This window comes from Leopardus geoffroyi, chromosome C2 (genome assembly GCF_018350155.1).
Source record: "Leopardus geoffroyi isolate Oge1 chromosome C2, O.geoffroyi_Oge1_pat1.0, whole genome shotgun sequence".
NCBI lineage: Eukaryota > Metazoa > Chordata > Mammalia > Carnivora > Felidae > Leopardus > Leopardus geoffroyi.
The window spans coordinates 11465310-11486568 of record NC_059333.1 but is presented as its reverse complement, the minus strand read 5'-3'; the positions used below and the strand labels follow the sequence as shown (position 1 = coordinate 11486568).

At 49.2% G+C, this 21259-nt stretch overlaps 1 protein-coding gene across 7 annotated transcripts in view; it reads left to right on the top strand.

The window, feature by feature from the left end:
• ITSN1 (intersectin 1) overlaps positions 1 to 21259 on the top strand; it is a 221636-nt gene that overhangs the window by 187897 nt on the left and 12480 nt on the right. For all 7 annotated transcript variants that reach the window (XM_045501474.1, XM_045501472.1, XM_045501473.1 and 4 more), the window contains 5 exons: positions 4171 to 4292; positions 6107 to 6213; positions 12072 to 12255; positions 14208 to 14306; positions 20957 to 21124. In XM_045501474.1, coding sequence (XP_045357430.1) covers positions 4171 to 4292; positions 6107 to 6213; positions 12072 to 12255; positions 14208 to 14306; positions 20957 to 21124 — 680 coding nt within the window. The remainder of the gene's footprint in view (positions 1 to 4170; positions 4293 to 6106; positions 6214 to 12071; positions 12256 to 14207; positions 14307 to 20956; positions 21125 to 21259) is intronic.

The window sequence follows — 21259 nt, the reverse complement described above, 5'->3', positions numbered from 1 at the left end:
ACTTCAGCTCAGGTCATGATCTCACCGTTCGTGAGTTCGAGCCCCGCGTGAGGCTTTGTACTGACAACGCGGAGCCTGCTTGGGATTCTCTCTCTCCCCTCCTCTCTCTGCCCCTCCCCGACTTGTGCGCTCGCTCTCTCTCTCTCAAAATAAATAAATAAACTTAAAACAGCAACAACAACAACCATACCGTGTAAAACTTGAAGACTCAGAACTTCTGAAATCCAAAGCAAGCCATTTCCTGTTAATGTTTCCTCCCGGGTCCTTGTTTCCGACTCCTCAGTCGTTCTAAGCAAATCTGCGGGTCACTTGCACCATCCTTGCTTCAGAGCTGTCAACCTGGCCGGGCTTTCAGTTTCCAGTAATGTCAGTGTTTCTCAGTGGGGGGGCTGTTGACATTCGGGGAAGGCAATTCCCTGTCCTGTGTATTGCCGGGCCAGCCCCACCCAATCCCAGCCGGCACCTCCAGTCATTATGACGACCAAAAATGCTTTCTCAGCCCCGGGGGGCTGAGGGGCCGCACAAGCCTCAGCTTGGTGGGGGTTGGTATCCCTTCGGCCTGTGGGAACTAATACCACCCCCAGCCGAGGGCTGTATGCTCTGGAGGCAGACATTTCTCCTCTTTCATTGTGAATCCTCAGCACCCAGCAGTTGGTGCCAGACTCCTGACAGGACGTCGGTAAACATGTGTCCAATGAATGAATGAATGAATGAATGAGATCCACGAACAAGCTTCAAGAGGGCCTGTGAACCCTATAAAACTGTGTGCAAAATATGTGTGTGTGTATGTGTGTGTGTGTGCGTGTGTGTGTGTGTGTTGTACATGTGAGTTTTCTGGGGCCAGAGTTCATAGCATCCATCATGTTCTCCAAGGGAAATTGTGACTGAAAGGGATGTTCAGAGGATGGGGGCAACCAGTGTCCCCCTGATGTCCTAGCCCGATGTTTGTATCCCTGCAAACACCACTGCACAGTGTGGGATGCGTCTAACAACTGCAGCTCTAAACGATATCCTAATATCCCCACAGCGAGGAAGGTCCTGGGCACCTGGGTGGCTCGGGTTAAGCATCCGAATTCGGCTCAGGTCACGATCTCACGGTTCGTGGGTTCGAGCCCCGCGTCGGGCTCTGGGCTGACGGCTCGGAGCCCGGAGCCTGCTTCGGATGCCGTGTCTCCCTCTCTCTCTGCCCCACCCCCGCTCGCGTTCCGTCTCTCTCGCTCAAAAGTAAACACACATTAAAAAAAAAATTTTTTTTAAAAGAGAGGAATGTCCTGAAAATTCTAGGGGAGACCCTGCTCCGTGAGAGTTCCTACAAGTCCCTGTAATGCAAGGGCTGCGTTCTGCTCTGTAATAAGAACAAGCCTTCCTCTCTCCTGGGCTCTTTGACTCATTGACAGGACAGTTTGGTGAGAATAGGTGACAAGTGAGACGTTTCCTCTCAAACTGAAGAGTGTTTCCCAGGTGGCTTTCTTAATGAAAGCCCAAGAACTTGGTGGCGTCACTCCACCACTCAAAAGCCGAAGCTCCCGCAGGGGCTCGGCAGAGGTGGGCAGAACTGAACAGAGCGAGCCATCAGGACTTGCTTCCTTCTTGAGAGCTCGCTGAGGGAGCAGTTGTTCTAATGAAGCACAGCCAACGCCCCAACCCGCAAAGAACAGCTGGACCAAGCTGGTGGCTGAGTGGAGGGCCCAAGTTCCAGATTCATCTGCAGACCTGCATGGTGGTTCGTGCCCAGCTCACGGATCTGTGGATTTATAGTTTGGCCACATTGCAGTGGCTTTGAATGAGGTCATGGGGATGGGCACGGAGAATATTAACATAAGGATGGCTCGTCCCTGCTGCTTTCCCAGCTCCCATCTGCCTGCCCATCCTCAAATTGTCCTGTTCCAGGAAGAGAATCTAAAGCATTCTAGAAAGGGCATTTGGCCAGGGGAGGGTACAAGACTGAGGACTAGAAGGACCCAGATGTGGAGCTCAGCTCTGGCACAGGAAAACGTTTGCTAAGAAGTCAGTGATATCATTCACCTCAGAGGGATCATCCTATTTGCGGAATCTTCCAGCATATAGACTAAGTCATGAGCTCAAGTCTAGGGGGAAGACTTTCTGGGGGGAAGATGGAAACTCTGAGGAATTCCTGATAGTCCAGAGCAAGCTTCTCAAACTTTAGTTTGCCTTAAAAAAATCACCTGGAGAGCTTGTTAAATCAGATTCCTGGGCCCCAAATCCAGGTAGCCTATTCCGCAGGGGCCTGGTAATTTGCATTTCTAACAAGTTCCCTGGTGTGGCTCATGCTGCTGGTCCGGGGACCACACTTTGAGAACCACTGGCGGCTGGCAGATGTTTCACATTGTGCTCCATCGCGCCCCCTTGTGGGGGGAAATGGTATGAGAAAAGCAACGGAATGGGACCCCCTGCCCGCATTCCCGCCTACATCCAGGACACCTTTCAGTCTATTTTACAAATCTGGTTGTGTGTGTGTGTGTGTGTGTGTGTGATAAATGAAGAACCCCCTCATAAAAAGGAGAGGAGAGACCACGGGCCTGGAACAGGTGGGCCCATGCCTGTATGAAGGGCACCCCCAAGAAAGGGGGCTTCCCCCCCCCCCCGTTCCAGCGTGCCGTGTCATGAGGCAGCCTCCGCTGATAAGCGGAGAACGTTCAAAGCCAACAAAACCCTAAATAGCCAACCAGGTGAGCAGAGGCAAGGACAGGCACCAGCTTCCGTGTGCGTCCCATCTCAGGTCAACCGAGCCCGTTCCCTCGGGCACCTGGGGCCCCGGATGTGCCCAGCTGTCTGCAGCTGGGGCAGTTTCCCTGCCTGTCTTCGGGCTTAATGCCTCTACAGGCACACGGCAGCAGCCTGGCTCATGGACTTTACCCGGCCCTGTCTGAACGCTCTCCACATCTCTCTGCCCTGTGCCCAGGCCCAGCAGGAGCCTCAGCACAGCCCCCTGAGCCTCCGAGAGCCAACCTCAGGGCAAGCTGATGCCCTCCTGTAGCTGGGACCCAACAACAGTAGCCGCCTGGGGTAGAGCCCAGGTTCTGGCGTCAAAGGGTCAGGCTCGAGTCTCGGCTACTGCAAAGCTAAGAGATTTGGGGTGAGGCAACCCGTCAGAAGCTCCGTTTCCTTGTCTGTGAAATGGTGACGCTTCCGGAGCCTCTGTGGGCTTTGAGCAGACCTGCCAGCGTAGAGCTCCTTGTGGAACACCTGGCGTGGGGTGAGCCCTCAGGAAATACTGGCCAATTACTCCTTCGCCTTCTCTGGACATTATCGTGTCAGCGGTTTGGACGAAGTTCAGTTCGCTAGGCTGCCGCAACAAAGGCCACACACGGGGTGGCTCAAAACAACAGAAATTTATTTTCTCACAGTTTTGGAGAAAAGTCCAAAAGCAAAGTGTTGGCAGAGACATGTCCCTCTGGAGGCCTTGGGGGAGATTTTTTCCGTGCCTTCCTCTTCGCTTCCGATGGCGGCTGGCAATCCTTGGCGTTCCTTGGCTTGCACCTGCCTCTGTCCTTGCCTCTGTCGTCACATGACCTTCTTTCTGACCGTCTCTGTATGTCTTCCTATAAGGACACCAGTCACATGGGATTAGAACCCACCCTAATTGAGTATGACTTCATCTCAATTTGACTCTATCTCCAGAAGCCCGATTTCTGGTCACGGTCACAGTCACAGGAACCAAGGTCATAGGTATAGGTTACAGGAACCAAGGGTTCCGAGGAACAGGAACCAAGTCACAGGAACCTAAGGTCACAGCCGCAGGAACCAAGAGTTAGAACTGGAATGTGGGGGCGTCTGGGTGGCTCAGTCGGTTGAGCGTCCGATTTTGGCTCAGGTCATGATCTCGCGGTTTGTGGGTTCGAGCCCCGCATCGGGCTCTGTGCTAATGGCTCAGAGCCTGGAGCCTGCTTCGAATTCTGTGTCTCCTTCTTTCTCTGCCCCTCTCCTGCCCGTGTTCTCTCTCTCTCTCTCTCAAAAATAAACATTAAAAAGTTATATATATAAAAAAAGAACTTGAATGTGTATTATTAGGGAACGTGATCGAACCCGTAACACTGCCCAACTCCAGTGAGGCCACAGGGACCAGCAGGCACGAGGCCCCCCACGCCGTGAGGCTGTATGAGCTTCCCTAGACTTGCACTAAAATGTCCCAATGGTTGTGTATTCCAGGGTGTTCAGACTTACACCTCTTGGATATGCTGACCCCCACTGAAAGAAAGCGGCAAGGATACATCCATGAGCTCATTGTGACAGAGGAGAACTATGTGAATGACCTCCAGCTGGTCACAGAGGTAATGGCAGCTATGGGTGCCGGTGGGGGCCGGGGATACTGGCAGAGGTTGGGGAGAAGGGGGACCTCTGTTAAGGAGGGCTGCACCCTGATTCTCAGCCTGAGAGGTTTTCTGATGTGTGGGGAGCATCTGGATGGTAAATCACACAGGAGATTTCTACCCGAGAGAAGATGGTCAAACTCTTATCCGTGGCCCTCTGAGTCATCCCCGTAGAGGGATCACTCACGTCAGGGGATGATGAGTCCGTGAGGAGGTGTGTGGAAGGAGACACGTGGGCTGGGGACTGGGAGTCTAGACTCTCCTCGGAGAAGTGGGTGCTTAGCCACCAACTGGTTGATGCCATAGAGCAGGCCATGTGGTCTCCCGGGCCTCAGGGTTGGCATCTGAAAATGGCAGCCATCCAGCCAATGATCTCGAGTCATTCCTGGTGGTACATGTTACCTCTGAGGAAAATCTGTTGCTAAGAATGAAGATGTTTCCTCCCAGGTCCCCGTGCACTGCCCTGTCCCAGAGGATGCCCTGTTTTGTCTCTCCTCCTGGGTGGCTGTTGAAAGGCCTGGGCCACTTGGTCCAGAAGGATGAGGAGAGGCAGAGTTGGGAACCCCTGGTTTTGAAGAAGACTTTTGTTTATGCTCACGGGAAGTTGCCATGTTAGCAACAGGGGTTTGCAGAGCTGAATGGCAGGATCAGTCTACAGTTTGAAAAACATTGTAATAGTTTTGAAACTCCTGCTCCCCCGCTGCCCCTCACCTAACAGTTGTGCAACTATCTCCTTGGACAGCCTTAACCAGGAACGTCACCACCCGCTGCCCAGTGTTGAATGGGTACAGGAGGCGGGATGGGTTACTGGTCCAGGAGGCACATTCATGCATAGGAAGTCATGGTGCATACTTAGGAAAAGTGCCCCTTCCTCAAGACACTTGACCGTCACTAAATATGCAATCTAGGATGTCTAGGATGTGAATGTCACCCCCTTAGATGTGGCACTTTTGTGCAGTGGTCTGGTACATGCTGGGTTCAATGTCAGCTCAAGGACTCATGAAGAATAGGGCTCCCAGGGAACAGCCTGAGCCCAGCCACATTTATTTCAAAGATGGGACAGGCTGTCCCATCTCTAAAGACCTTTCAGAAGAACGCCTTGCCTCCAGTAGGAGACGATGACCTCTTTGCAGGCAGGGGCTTGCCACGTGGGGCTGGGCGGAGAGCTGTGATTTACCCTGAGTCACCCAACCACGCAGAGCTTGGATCCTGGGCAGGCTCATTTCTTTCCCGGAGCCGCAGCCGGCCCCTGTACCAGCCCGGCCCAGGCCAAGGGCCCAGCGGCAGAAGACATCACCCAGGCTGCTGGTTAGAGTCCCTGCTTCCTTGGGCGGCTCCCCTCCGGGTGCCCGAGGCTTGTCTATGCAGCAGACGCTGCAGGCGAGCCTGAAAGAGCCGCCCACACCCACGTGCATCCTGAAGCCCCCCACTTTTCCCGCCATGCCCACCCCCCACTGTGGGCAGGTAAGAGTGTGCGTGACTTTCGACAGGCCTCCGGGCTTTATCCTGGTGGAGTTAAGGCCCGTCCTCTAGAGTTCGGCCTCCCTTCCCTGTAAAACAGTGCAGAGACCTGATGGGGAACCCCCCCCCCCCAAACGCTCAGGTAGAGTGGGGGAGGGGCGTCTGCTGCAGAAGCTGCGGGAAGCTTCTGGGCCTCCCCACAAAGCTGCAGACGGCCCGGTCCTCTCCATGCTCTGCACAGACCTGCGTGCGAGTGTTTCAGGTGTAACGCTAACGGTTTGCTTTCTGAACTGCTTCGTTTTCTGCACCTGTAGATCTTTCAGAAACCCCTGATGGAGTCTGAGCTGCTGACAGAGAAAGAGGGTGCTATGATTTTTGTTAACTGGAAGGAGCTGATTATGTGTAATATCAAACTACTGAAGTAAGCCTCTCTCCCCTAACCCCGGCCTTGCTTCGTCCCCTCGGCTCTCACACACTAGCACCTCCGCGTGGCTTTGTCCGTGTGTCCCCCGTGCATGCCGCCCCGTGTTTCTTTCTGCCTCTTTTGCTCATTTCCACCCATAAGCACCATGATTCCTTTTCGCCCCCCACCCCATGCTTCCCGCACACACACCCCCAGTTTGTCATCGCCCAGAGTAAATTGCCCAGTTCCTGCTTTCACTGTGGGTCTAGAGTTTCCAGAGCGAGGCCAGTCCTGGCTGCGGATCGCTGACCGGCTCCCTCCCGGGGCGTGGGGTGGCTCCCCACATGCCTGCCCGCAGGTCCGGGTCCCGTGGGCGAATACTGTTCTCTTGGGACATTCTTGACTCCTGGGGGCGGAGAACAGTGGGTACCGTTTGCTGCCCGTGGTCAGCATTTCCTCAGGTTAACGCTCTGAGAAGCTAGCCTGGAACCCCTTACATTTTATGCCCATTTTGGTTTTTCAGAGGCAGCTTCAGGGCCAGGGAGGAAGCGCTGGGTCAAGAGACCTGTCAAAGTCTTGACCAAGTCAGGAGACCTGGGTTTGGAGCCCAACTCACTGCCCATCCTCTTTGAGCCTCGGTTTCCCCATCTGTAAACTGAGGGGGTTGGATTATGTCATCACAAAGATCCCTTCTAAAAAGACCCCACCCCACCCCACCCCGAGGGGCCTGGGTGGCTCAGTCAGTTGAGTGACGTCGGCTCAGGTCACAGTCTAGCAGTTTGTGAGTTTGCGTGCCACATCAGGCTCCCTGCTGTCCACAGGAATCCCCCTTTGGATGCTCTGTCCCCCTCTCTCTGCCCCTCCTCCTGTCTCTGCTCTCTCTCTCTTTCTCAAAAATAAATAAATATTTAAGATAATAATAATAATAATAATAAAAGAATACCCCAAATCTGTGCCCAGCAGGCCGTACTTTGGAACAACACTTGCTAAGAACACAGAGTAGGCCTGTGGCGATCCAGCGGGCTGGGGGGGAAGGGCCGCCCCCCACGGGGGCCCCAGGTTGAAGCACAGCCCCGGGAACCTGGAATCCATTCCCAATCTTCATGTTCCCGTAACTGGGAAGCAGCTATTTCCTAAATGTGATCCCTCATTCTTGTAAAGTAATTCCACGCCCCTACCCCCCCCCCCCCCACTTTCTTGAGTGTGTGTTTGGGAGTGGTGGGGGGATGGGGAGAGAAGTGGGTAGAAATAAAAACATGACATGTGCTCTCTCTGTGCTCTGGAAAACAAATAATCAGAGATGACCCCCCAGGGGTGCTTTGAGAAAGTGTTTCCATTATCCTCCTTGAGGAGGGTGCTATAGAAGTTTCTGAATGTAGATACGGGTCGGATGCTTAGGCCTACACCTTGTTCTTGCTCTGCTGGCTGTGTCTTCGGGCAAGTCACTTACATTCTCTTGGCCTCGGTGTCCTCATCTGTAAAATGGGGATAATAATGGTACCTACCACGTAGGGTGGCTATTAGGGGGTCTTTAGATGAAAGTGCCTGCCTGTCTTCAGTGTTGGGCTCAGCCCCCTTGCCTTGGAGCCAATGCGGCTAGTTAACCCCTGAACCTACAGGAGCTGAACCTGAAGGGTTGGAGACAAGTTGTTTCAAAATAGCCACAAGTTTTCTGTTGAAAATATACCTACAAGTAATTTTTATTTAAGTTTACTTATTTATTTTAGACAGAGACAGAGAGACAGAGAACAAGGGGGGGGTGGGTTGCAGAGAGAAAGGGTGAGAGAAGCCCAAGCAGGGTCCACGCAGAGCCTGATGTGGGGCTTGAACTCATGAACCATGAGATCCTGACCTGAGCCAAATTCAAGAGTTGGATGCTCACCCGACTGAGCCACCAGGCACTCTTGAAAATACACCTACAAGTTAAAACCTCTTTCCTTGGGCAGCAATCAGTGGGTGGTGGGGAGGTGGGAGATGCATATCATGTCCCCAAGGGCCCTTGCCCCCCATGTCACCCTCCCTCCTGTCCTGTCAGGGAAACAGCAGCCCCTTCCTTGAGCTCTGTCATGGCCAGCCCCTTCCTCTCGTTAGCGCTGACGTGCTCCCCAGCCCCGGAGGTGGGAATTGAGAGTGCTTACAGCTGGGAAAGCCAGGCTCAGAGAGGTCCAGTGACTTGAAGTCACACAGAAGGCAAGCCTGTGTCCCAGGCTGCTCTGTGGATGACCTACTGGAAGTTCCACCCCATCCTGCAACCGATGGAAAGAACGTGGAGCCAGGAGGTGAATGTCCTAAGTTTGTGTCTGGCCCCCAGCGCCTTCTAACTTGTTCTGGGCAGTTTCCTTGGGCAGACACCCTCTCGGACCCCTTGTCTTGGGACCTGTCAACTTGCAGGTGTGGTGCCTGCCTGGTCGGGCATGCAGGGTTATCCTGAGGAGCGAGGAGGTGAGCCGTACCCCTGGCACACTGTCAATCATGTCAAACATGCCTGCACAGCACCGTCTTCCTGCCATCACGGTGTCCCTGTGACCTGTCCCCTTCCTCCGATGACCTGATCAGTTAGCTTGGGTGAACTAATGTTTTTATATCCTAGATAAACTATTTAATAGGAGCCTTCTGGGGATCTGATTTCTTTCTTTTTTTTTTTTCCCCTTTTCTATGTCACTATGAAAAATTTTAAACAGAAAAATGAAAAGAAGTATAAGGTGAACGCCCATATTCTGGATTGTATAGTGAACATCTTGCTACATTCCTTTGCTGCATAGACTTGATTTCTCCTGCAAAGGATTAACCCCAATGATGGGGGGATTTGGGGGCCCCTGCAGGCTATAAGAGGAAGGCTTTTTTGTATAAAGAGACTGTAAGGCAGCAATCCCTGCAAGGCCACATATCTGCCACTCCCGATCCAAGGGCCAGCGACTCCTTGAACTTGGGGTGGGAGGGGGAAGGACATGGGATTTAGGAGACAGATAAATAAGAAACAAATACAATGAAAATAAAGGGGTGCTAACTGGGACATAGGACTTCCTACTAATGATGCCTCTGGTTGGGGGTCAGAGCGGATGGTTTGTTCTCTTGCTGGTGAGTGGAGAGCTGTGAAATTTGCTTTTAAGAAACAGAGTAGGACAGAAAGATCTAGAACGTTTTTATGTTAAGAGTGGGCACAGGCCCCTGAGTATAGCTGTCAGAAGTGATAGAAGGGACGCAGAAGTGACATAGGGCTGTGCAAAACAGGTGTTAGGGACCGTTTTTTGTATGTTTTTTTAAAATTTTGTAAAGTTTATTTCTTTTGAGAGAGACAGAGAGAGTGCGAGTGGGGGACAGGTAGAGACAGAGAGAGGGAGAGAGAATCCCAAGCAGGCTCCGCCTGGAGGGAGGGAACTTGGGGCTGGGGTAGAGGCATGGAGGAGAGGCCGGAAGCGGAGACAGGGAGAGAAGCAGAGGGCTGTGGGAGGAGAGAAGTGGAGAGGAACCTGGCCGGAGGGCAGGAGCTGCTTCCGGAGGAAGGACGGGGCCTGCGCAGAGCAGCTCGGGCATGGAGGCGGGTCTGGACGCTGTGTCTATTGTCTCACGCTCAGTGCTCAGGGACCTGGAGCTCCGGGGTCACAGGTCACACCTCCTGGGTTCAAGGGCTGCTCCCGTCAGTATTAGCTGTGTGAGTTTGGTCAGGTCTCTCGGTTTCCCTAGGCCTCAGGTGTGCCAACAGCCAATAGGGAGAGTTAGCAGTACACATGAGAGTGTTTGTTTGATACGTAAAGGACGTATTAATAAATGCAAGCTCTGTTGACCATGTGCTTGCTCTGTGGGCCTCAGAGGGTCGGGAGTGCTAATTCATTCAGCAAACACCGAGCGCTCTTTGAAATGTCCATTAGCTGATTGCTTACCAGCCATTCACGGCCTCCACCCAGTAAACCTTTAGATGAGATTACAAATCAGCTCACCAAAGGGCAGAGCTGTGGCAGTTGAGTCACGTGACCCGGGAGCCTGGTGACACCCTCTGTTCAAACCCATTCAGGCCCAGTCCTGCCTGTGCGGTAGAACATCCCAGAAGGAGACCCACGAGTGAACCTAACAGGTGCCTGGTTCATAGTAGGAGCCTGGTTTTAGGCCTGGCCCCTAGGTGGACAACTCGAGTCTGCAAGTGTGGGGTTCCAGAACCCAGGCGTTGGTTTAACCTCTTCACGACAATGCCCATCTTTCTTCTTTTCTCCTTTCCTTGTCTCCTCCATTATTATTTTTTTAAGGGGGTGGGGGAGGGGGTGGTACTTTTATTCTCTTAGAGAAAGATTCTTTTGCTCCTCCTCATAGGAAAATGATGGAATGATGGAATTTCTTCCACTGTCCATGCATAACCAGTTTGTAACATGGTTATTCAGGGCTCTGGTCCCCCAGAACTGGGGGTGACATCATCCCCAATTGAGCAAGCTGAGGAAATTTCTATACGGTGGGAGATATTCCATACCAACCCCCTCAATAAGCAATGGCCATTTGGCTATTCTGAGGGTATCAGGCTGCCACCCCTCTCCCCACAAGCTGCCAGTGTTGACGGGCATCTCTCCCTACAAGGGCATCTGCAGAGAGAGAATTACTAATTGTTCAGACCACATAATTTATTTTCCCTAAAATTTCTCTCCCTGACTTGTTTGCCCAGTCCAAGGATTATTCCTTTAGCCAAAAATGTAGGAGAAAGAAAATAATGTGATGTGAAGTTTTTAAAGCCTAATGCTAATATTGCAAAGCTTCCTTGGAATTCTATAGCTTTATCCTTACCTCAGGGCTTCTCTAACATGACCATGAAAGCAGCCAAAGGTTATGTGAAAATCATATATCGTACCATTCTTTTTCATCCAAGCTTATGAGAAAATCATATATTGTACCATTCTGTTTCATCCATCCATCCATCCATCCACCCATTCACCCATCCATCCATCCATCCATCTATCCATCATCATTGGGGTAGGCAGAACACATTCATGCCTCATGTTGTGGTCCTGCCGTCAGGGTGCATTGCTATCCTTGCTGGCTTGAAGCCCAGTGATATGTCCTCTAGAGGCTGGTGTTAGGAGTTCTCATATTGGAGTTGGAAGGTTGGGATGCACAGTTTTGGCTCTCATGGCCCTGAACATTCAGGCTGCCGCTGGACCCCAGAACAAACCTTTCCCAGTCCCATCAGTCTCGCCTCAGCCTCCAGGATATGAATTGTTTGGGTTCACTGGTCCATTATCATATAAACAGGCTTCTCTTTTCAGAACCCCGTAATCCAGTCAATTTCAAATTCGCCACAGCAATGAAGCAGTGAATGACACAGATAGTCCAGACAATCATTTGTACCTGGCTTTGGTGACATAATGGGATTATTTTTCTGTGGCAGTTGATTTTTACCATCTTAATTATGTTATGTTCAGTCTGAAAATGAGCCTTCATGTCCCTTGGCAACAGTAGCCTCCCTTGGGTGGCACTGGTCCGGAATCAGACTCAGTGCTGGGGCCACAGTGGCCTGGGACTTTGACCACAGATCGTCTATGAAGTGAGACATCAACACAGAGATCCTGTCTGAGTTACTAAATAACTGATTCCGTATTTCTCCATGAGAAAAATACTATTTTTCATGCTGACTCGTTCAGCAAAGATTTCTTTGAAAAGTTTTTATTCCTAAGAACCAGCCAACAGCCATCATGCCAGGGAAAAATGGCCCGGTGATACCTCTCTGTAGCACTAGACTCATTTCTTTTCTGATCCTTGTCTCCCCAGTAGACCCTTTAGTGGCCCTGGGTCTGTGCCCCTCACACACATTCTGTTTCTGTACAACCTAGAAGTGCACCGTGTCACCGTTGGCTGAGGGTAAAGGCAGGGGGCTCACTTCTCACGTTCCCGTGCAGAGCGCTGAGAGTCCGCAAGAAGATGTCTGGGGAGAAGATGCCTGTGAAGATGGTCGGCGACATCCTGACCGCCCAGCTGCCGCACATGCAGCCCTACATCCGCTTCTGCAGCTGTCAGCTCAATGGGGCTGCCCTGATCCAGCAGAAGACGGACGAGGCCCCGGACTTCAAGGAGTTTGTCAAAGTAAGGAGCCCAGGCTGAGCCGAGCCCCGGCCCCTGAGTGGTTGTCGCAGGACAGCTGGGGGTGCGAGGAGCGAAGTCAAGCCTGCAAGCTCATTCCTGCTAAAAGCCAACAGGACTCAGGTCTTGGCTGAGCAACAGGGGTGATGTGAGCTGGCAGGTGTGGCTGTGACCCAAGGGGTGGACGCGGAGAGGAGGGGCCAGCCCTGCGCCCGGCAGCTCTGATCTGTGGTCCGGGAGTGTTAGTGGTGTTGTTTGGATGCAGGTTTTAATCTTCTGTCTCATTTGTCAGGCCCAGCACGGCTGGCGCCCCTCAGGTTTCCTATTCTGTTTGGCCTGAGCACCCCAGTTCTTTGCTGCAGAGGGAATGGCCAGGAATCCCAGTGGACCCTTTGTTCCTTTTCCAGTTTGTTCTTGTTGATGGCCTCAAACCCTAAGAAGCCTGTGGGGGTGACTGTGGGATGCAGGACGTCTACCTTGGGGATAAGGGGATCTCGAGAGCCATGTGTCCACCAAGGGACGTCTGGGGAGGTGGGCCCCGTGCTGCTGGAGGCTCCAGGCCCTGGGACTTGGCATTGACTGGGGTAGGTCCCTGCTGGCCCCACTGGCCCACTCAAACAGCCCCCACGTCTCCCAGAGAAAAAACCATAGGAAGAGAATCAAATAATTTCTGCTAAACAGTTACATTTTAGGGAATAGACCAGTAACACTAATGGCAGGCTTATCTTTGTACTTGTGCATTTGGGGGCAGACCATTCCCTCTGGCCCAATAGTCGTGCTTGTGGAATCATCACTGTGAGGTACAAGGGTGTTCCCTCCTTGACCATTGCATCATATAATGCTTGTTCTTTCTTGTTCCCCTGGTTTTTCTCAACATGAAATGCTTTGATTTGCTATCCAGTGAATCGAGACATTCTAAAGTCATTCAAAGGGGAGAAATTTCGGTAAGAAGTAGGCCCAGGGTGGTCTAGAGACTGGAGAGCAGATGCTCGGCCACCTGGGGTTTCAGCCAAGGGCCAGTCCTTCCTGGGCCCAAGGCAGGATGAGTTCATCACTGGATGCACTTGAACTTGAGGGAAATGCTGACACCACCCAGGGCAGGGGGCTTATTTCCGTTCCCTGATCACCTCCCCTCACCCCATCCCTGAGGGGGTTTGACGTGCCCTTGCCAGGTGTGAGGTGTTCCTGCAGTGACGATGTCCACGTCTGGAGCGGATGCAGACACTGAGAGTTGGGGCCCAGGTCACGGCAGCCGCCTGTTTCTAAGGCTTTGTTAAACCTGACCAATGCCTTTGAAAGCTGAGTCACCATGTTATCCCTGTGACTTATGGATGGGATCATCTTTTGGGGGTAAAAGGACTCTTTCCCCCAGTTGAGTTGAAAAAAGGGACAGGTGGTCTAGGGTGGGGATAACTTTCAGGCCTTGAGATTGTAGTCCTCACCCCTCATGTCTCAGCTCCACTGTCCTTGCCTGCCTGGGGCTCCCACAGGGATGTGCAGGCTGCATCTGAACCAGACAATGAGATCCAGCCCTCGTGCCATCTCTGGGACTTAAGGGGAATTTTTATTCTAATTCTACAGTCTTGTGTCTCTTCTTATTCCTGGGACTGTTATAAGGCTCTGGCAGATATCCAGAAGAAATATTCTCCGTAAAGTCAGAATCTCATCTCTGTAAGGGAGGAATTATATGTCCCAGGGAGGGTGTACTGACTCTGGAGACCAGGAGTTAACCCTGGTGGCTGAGTCACATCTACCGGTGTCCAGTGTCCATCTGGAACGTGCCTCATCCTGGACCAGGATAATGAGTCAGGCCCTTCCAACTCCAGGCTCCTCAGTTCTGGTCCAGATAAATGAGACAACGTGATGGGTGGGGAGTCCTAAATAACATCAGTGTTGATGTCACTGACTCGGTTTTGCAGATTTCTTAAGTGCATTTAAAACATCTCTCATTTCAGAGACTGGCAATGGACCCTCGATGTAAAGGGATGCCACTCTCTAGTTTTATACTGAAGCCTATGCAACGGGTAACAAGATACCCACTGATCATTAAAAATGTAAGTAGCCATCTCACCTTTTCAAGCAGAAGAATGCTTGCTCAGCATTTCAGGGATCCGGGGTCACGGGCAAGTTCTCCAGCCAATGCACCTGGTATCTGTTGTTATCAAATCATACTCCAATGGGATGTTGGAAGCATCTGCTTGGTAACTCAGAAAGAAAAGCTGTTTATTGTGAAAAGAGCTAATGATATACAGTCTTCAGCTGTGATACCAAGTGGCTTTTACCCTATAAGTTGGAAAAAGGGAGCTCAGTTCTTGGTTCTTTTCCTAATAGAGGTGTAATGCCTTCGTGCCTCGATTTTCCTACCAAGAAAAAGAAAGAAACGTAATGCCGACCACCCATCCTCAGAAAGCCATTGTGAAGCCATCTCACAATGTCTCCATCTCCAATAGGAGGGAGCAGACCCCGACATCCTCTGAGCCTGTGATTATATAACCACAAGGGGGCTAGCTCCTGGAGACAGCCTTTAGATTTGGTTCCGTTTAGTGGAGACTTTAGACGCCCAGATCTGGGCACTGGTGTGCTCATTGCGATTGGGGTGTTATTGCCATTTGAGTCTCTCAGTGGTAGAGTCAGGAAATATATGTATGTATTATATTCATACACACATACTCACATATATGTAAGTGTACACACATACATTTATATTTATGTCTAGATCAATCCATGTATATAAAAATGCATATTAAAACCTATGAGTTGACACCGATACCTCCTGTTCTAATCTTTAGCCACAGAATTTATTCTAACCTTCCCCCTTTCTATACTTATAACTTTTCTATGAGAAACCTGCCTCTCATTATCCTCAGTATGTTTAGTAATTTTCTCAAACTCCTTATAGTAACACATCTCCCTCCGGTCTCCTCAGTTCAACCCCAGCTTGAGGCCACAAAATACACTCTGGCCACCTTGGCTGAATTAAATGATTAGATTGGAAGCAGGCCTTCGACCTACTATCTCCTCTCTTCCAACTTGACTGTTACTATTTAACTAGCTCAGTACTTCTGTTTACTTCCCCCAATATTTAATTGCACACTGGAGTTGGAAACAGCCTTTTCAAATAGGTGTTTTAGATCTAGCCAGTGAGGAAAGGGGGACAAAAACAAGAAAAGAACTGAGAGTCATACATATTAAAGAGGAAAAAACAAATTATAGTTATTTGCAGACACGTGCTTGCTGCCCTTACAAGGACCTGAGAATGAACTAAAAAATAGTGCAGCTAAGAAGAGATTTTTAAAAGGTAGCCAGTTATAATACATATGAAAAACCATCAAAGTACTAAGATGAAATATTTTTTATGAGACTGAGGTGGAGAAATTCTTAGCATGGCACTAAGAAAAGAAATGTAAAGGATTTAGAGTTGTAGCAACTTAAAAAAATATTTTAGTCTGGATGTTCATTAAGTAGAGCAAATAAATTGTGATAGATCTGTACTATGAAAATATTTTTAAAAATAGAGACTTCTAGGGGCGCCTGGGTGGCTCAGTCAGTTAGGCGTCCGACTTCAGCCAGGTCACGATCTCGCGGTCCGGGAGTTCGAGCCCCGCGTCAGGCTCTGGGCTGATGGCTCAGAGCCTGGAGCCTGTTTCCGATTCTGTGTCTCCCTCTCTCTCTGCCCCTCCCCCGTTCATGCTCTGTCTCTCTCTGTCCCAAAAATAAATAAACGTTGAAAAAAAAAATAGAGACTTCTATGAATTAGCATGGAATGACATCCAGAAAATGCTATTAAGTTAAAAAAAAAAGGGGGGGGGGAGGGGGGCACCTGGGTGACCGACTCTTGATTTCAACTCACACCTTGGTCTCAGGGTTGTGAGTTCAAGCTCCGCATTGGGCTCCACACTGGGCATTAAGCCTACTTAAAACAAAACAAAGCAAAACAAAACAACACCTTTCATGAGTAATCCTACAGTGTGGTTCATTTTGCAAAACAGAGGACAAGCTCTATGTGTGATTATTAAATATGTGCAGAGCATCCAAAGGTAGTTAAAGGGATGCCCTTCAGTCTGTTATCTCTTGGGTAGGATAGTGAAAGCCAACTTTCACGTTTGCTCTGTGTACTTCTGTATTGTTTGAATCTTGCATATCAAGAATGTGTCAATATATTATTTGTAACAATATTTTTCTTAAAAATTTTCTGTGTGACAAAATATAATGAACAACATCAAAAGACAAATGACAGTTGGAACCTGGGTAAATATATTTCAGACTGTATGTAAGTAGGTGCTGAAATATACATAGATGACCTACCTGTATCTCTGTATTTATCTATGTGTCTACCTATCCTCTAAGTAAGGCAACTTACAGCTCAAAAGGAAAAAGATAAATACTCCAGCGGGAAAATAGGTAAAATATACAGCTAGATATTTCTGGGAGGCAGTGCAGAATAGCAGTAAGGAACACAGTCAGGAGACAGGCTGCTTGGGTTTGAATCTCAGTCCCCACTGCTGTATACCCTTGGGTTAAGTTACTTAACCTCTTTGGGCGTCGGATGCCTCATCTGTAAATTAGGAACACTAATACTACCTACTGCAAAGAGTTGTGAGAATTAACCAAGTTAGTATACGTGAATGTACCAAATTTAAATTAACTAGTAATAAAAGAGACGCATGGCCACGCAAGAAAATACCTTGCTTTGGGCTTGCCAGATAGGGATATATTGAAAAGATTGTAGGTCAACAGTGTTGACAAAAATGCTGCTTAAAGGTAAAGTCGTTCGGGCTCCTGGAAGGTGTTGGACAGATCAAACTGCACATTCTCTTTGGCTCAACACTTCCACCTCTAGGAATTTGTCCTAAAAAAAATCATCAGAGAAATATTTAAAAATTAGGAACAACATGAATTTTTATGGGAAGGGAACTATTTAAATGACCTGTAGTTCGTCCTTACAACGATGCATCATAGAATCCTGAATCCAGCATAGGTCCACAGGATATGGGCATCAAATGATATTGTGTAACTGCTATTAAGTGGGGGGAAAAACAGTGTGCAAAATGGCACAGTGTGGTTTGGTAGCGTGATTTGATTTTTATTTTCTAAAAAGTTGTGTGCGTGTGTCTGTGTGTGTGTGTGTGTGGTGTGTGTATGTGTAGGCAGAACATTTAACTAATATACAGACAGAAGTTCTCTCCAGATGGGGAGATTATGGGTGATTTTTTAGGTTCTTTTTTATTTCAAAAAAAATTAAAAAAAAATTTTTTTAATGTTTATTTACTTTTGAGAGACAGAGCACTAGCGGGGGAGGGGCATAGAGAGAGGGGGACACAGGCTCCAGCCCCGAGCTGTCAGCACAGAGCCTGACGCAGGGCTCGAACTCACGAACTGAGATCATGACCTGAGCCGAAGTTGGACACTTAACCGACTGAGCCATCCAGGCGCCCCTTAAAAAAAATTTTTTTTTACATTTATTTATTTTTGAGAGACAGAGACAGAGCACAAGTGTGGGGGGGGGGAACAGAGAGAGAGAAGGAGACACAGACTTCAAAGCATGCTGCAGGCTCAGAGCTCTCAGCACAGAGCCCGACTTGGGGCTTGAACTCATAAACTGTGAGATCATGACCTGAACCGAAGTCAGACGCTTAACCAACGGAGCCAACCGGGCACCCCAAGTTCTTTATAACTTGCTGAATTTTCTGAATTCTGAATATTGTACAATATTACAGAAAAATCAATAAGGCCATTTCCATTTTGAAACAAAACAAAGCAAACTGTTAGAACTAATAAGTAAGTTCAGTGAAGTTGCAGGGTACAAAATCAATACACAAAAATCTGTTCCATTTCTATACACTAATGATGAACTATTGGAAAGAGCAATTAAAGAAACAGTCCCATTTACAATTTCATCGACAAGAATAAAACACCTATGAATAAATTGAACCAAGGAGTTGAAAGATCTGTGCATTGAAAGCCGTAAGACATTAGTGAAAGAAATTATAGAAGACACAAATAAATGGAAAGATATTCCATGCTCATGGATTAGAAGAATTAATGTAGTTAAAATATCCGTTCTGCCCCAAACAGCATACAGATTCAAGGAAAGCCCATTCAAAATTCCAACATTTTTCACAGAAATAGAACAATTCTAAAACTTGGAGCCATAAAAGACCCAAATAGCCAAAGCAATCTGGAGGAAGAAAAACAAAGCTGGAGTCATCACACTCCCTGATTGCAAACTATATTACAAAGCTATAATAATTAAAAACACAGTATGGTACTGGCATTAAAAACAGATACATAGATCAGTGGAACAGAATAGAGAACCCAGAAATAAGCCCACGCACATATGGTAATTAGTTTACAGTAAAGGAACCAAGAATGTATAAAAGAGAAATGACAGTCTCCTTAATAAATGGTGTGTGTGGGGGGGGCATGCGCCTGGGTGGCTAAGTCAGTTAAGTGTCTGATTTTGGCTCAGGTCATGATCTCAACAGTTCACGAGTTTGAGCCCCACATCAGGCTCTCTGCTGTCAGTACAGAGCCCGTTTCAGATCCTCTGTCCACCCCACTTTCTCTGCCCCTCCCCTGTGCACAGCCTTCCAAAAAATAAACATTATTAAAAAATTAAATAAATAAGTAAATCATGTTGGGAGAACTGGACAGCCACATGCAAAAGAATGAAACTGGACCAGTGTCTTCCGCCGTACACAAAAATTAACTCAAAATGGATTAAAGACTCGGATGTAAGAGCCCAAACCATAAAACTCCCGGAAAAAAAACAGGTGGCAATCTCCTTGACAATGCGAATAGGTCTTGGCAATGATTTTTAAAAATCTGACGCCAAAAGCAAAAATAAACAAATGGGACAACAGGAAACGGAAAAGCTTCTGCACAGCAAAGGAAACTGTCAACGAAACGAAAAGGCAACCTACTGAATGGGAGAAAATATTTGCACATCAAAAATCTGATAAGGGGCTAGCATCCAAAGTACATAAAGAACTCATACGACTCAAATAATAGCAAAAAAAAAAAAACAAAAAAAAACAAAAAAAACAAAAAACCTCCCACGAACAATCCGATTTAAAAATGGGCAGAGGATCTGAATAGGCATTTTTCCAAAGACAACATATAGATGGTCAACAGGTACCTGAACAGATGCTGAACATAATAAATCATCAAGGAAATGCAAATAAAAATCATCTCACACGTGTTGGAATGACGATTATAAAGAAGTGGCAAGTGTTGATAAGGATGTGGAGAAAAAGGAACTCTTACCCACTGTTGGTAGGAATGTAAACTGGTGCAGCCACTAGACAAAAGATTGGTGGTGGCCGGAGGCAGGGGTAGGCGGTGGCATAAATGGGTAAACTGTTTTTGTTTTTTTGTTTTGTTTTGTTTTTCGTTCAAATAAATTGAAGAAGAAAAAAAAGGAAAGCAAAACGAAACAGAAACAAAGACAAATGAATTCACACAAGCCAGCTGTGTGGGCTCCCAGTCTAGCACTGTAATCCTCAGACTGGGCTGCACGTTAGAATCACCTGGAGAGCTCTAGAAAATTCCTACGCCGGAGTCCCACCCCCCCCAGGGATATGGTCAGGGATGACAACAGGAGTTTCCAAAGGGATCCTGACCTCAGCCGGGATTTGGCCTGGAGGGTGGGGCCCTTGTTGGAGATGATCGGTGGCCACGCAGGACCCAGAATGTGCATTTTTCTCAAGTTAGGGGCTTACCTAGGACTTTAAGCCGAAGTGTACCTTTGAGATGAGATATTATTCGAGGTTAGGTCCATTTGAATTATTTGTGTTTGGACAAAGCCTCGGTAGGTACACCCGATGATAATCGTTCCCTTTTACTGAGCACCTTCCAAGGGCCAGGCACTTTGCAAAGTACTTTACTGCATCAAATCACTGAGTCCTCCAATCTTATAAAGGAGGTGCTGTTAAAGTTTTTTTTAATGTTTATTTATTTCTGAGGCAGAGAGAGACAGAGCATGAGTCTGGGAGGGGCAGAGAGAGAGGGAGACACAGAATCGGAAGCAGGCTCCAGGCTCCGAGCTGTCAGCACAGAGCCCGACGTGGGGCTCGAACTCACGGACTGCGAGATCATGACCTGAGCCGAAGTCGGTCGCTTAACCAACTGAGCCACCCAGGCGCCCCCAAAGGAGGTGCTGTTAGCATCCCTACGTTTCATATGAGGAAATTGTGGTTCAGAACATTTACGGGACTGACCCATGGCATGCCTGGTCAGTCGCAGAGCAGAGATTTTAATGCAGGAGGTGGAGCCCTAGGACTGGCACTCTTAACCGCTGGCCTCGAGGGTTCTACCCAGAAAAAGGCACATTTGCGCAGATGTACCCCTTTGCACGCTGGTCCAGAGGTGTGCGGGTTGCTGCAGCTGTGCACGGACCCAGGAAAAGAGCCATTTTCCAGGGAGAAATCCACGTGGGGTGTATAATGCGCTCGCTGCAGCCACTGCCCTCCTCATACCAAAGTATAAATAATGTGGGCGCCCCCTGCCTCCCGAGGGGCCCTGGCCAACAAGGAGTGGCCGTCACGCTCACGTCGTTGCTGCAGTTGGGTGCTCAGAGCTGCGGTTTCTCATGTGAGCACCCATCAGGAAAGGTCCAGGCCCTCCTGTGCTGGGCCCCCCAGCACAGGGGACCCCAGGTCCACCTGCACCGCCTGAGGCTGCCGTCTTCTGTCCTCCCGTGTAGATCCTGGAAAACACTCCTGAAAACCACCCTGACCACAGCCACTTGAAGCACGCCCTGGAGAAAGCGGAGGAGCTGTGCTCCCAGGTGAACGAAGGGGTGCGGGAGAAGGAGAACTCCGACCGGCTGGAGTGGATCCAAGGCCACGTGCAGTGTGAAGGCCTGTCCGAGGTAGCTGCCTTCGGGCTGGGACCCGGGCCTCCCTCCCGCTGAGCCTCAGCGGCGAGAAAGATCGTGAACCGTCCTCTCCAGGCTACAGCCTGTTCTGTCTCCAGCTGCCTCTCCCCTGCTCCTGAACCTGTCCCG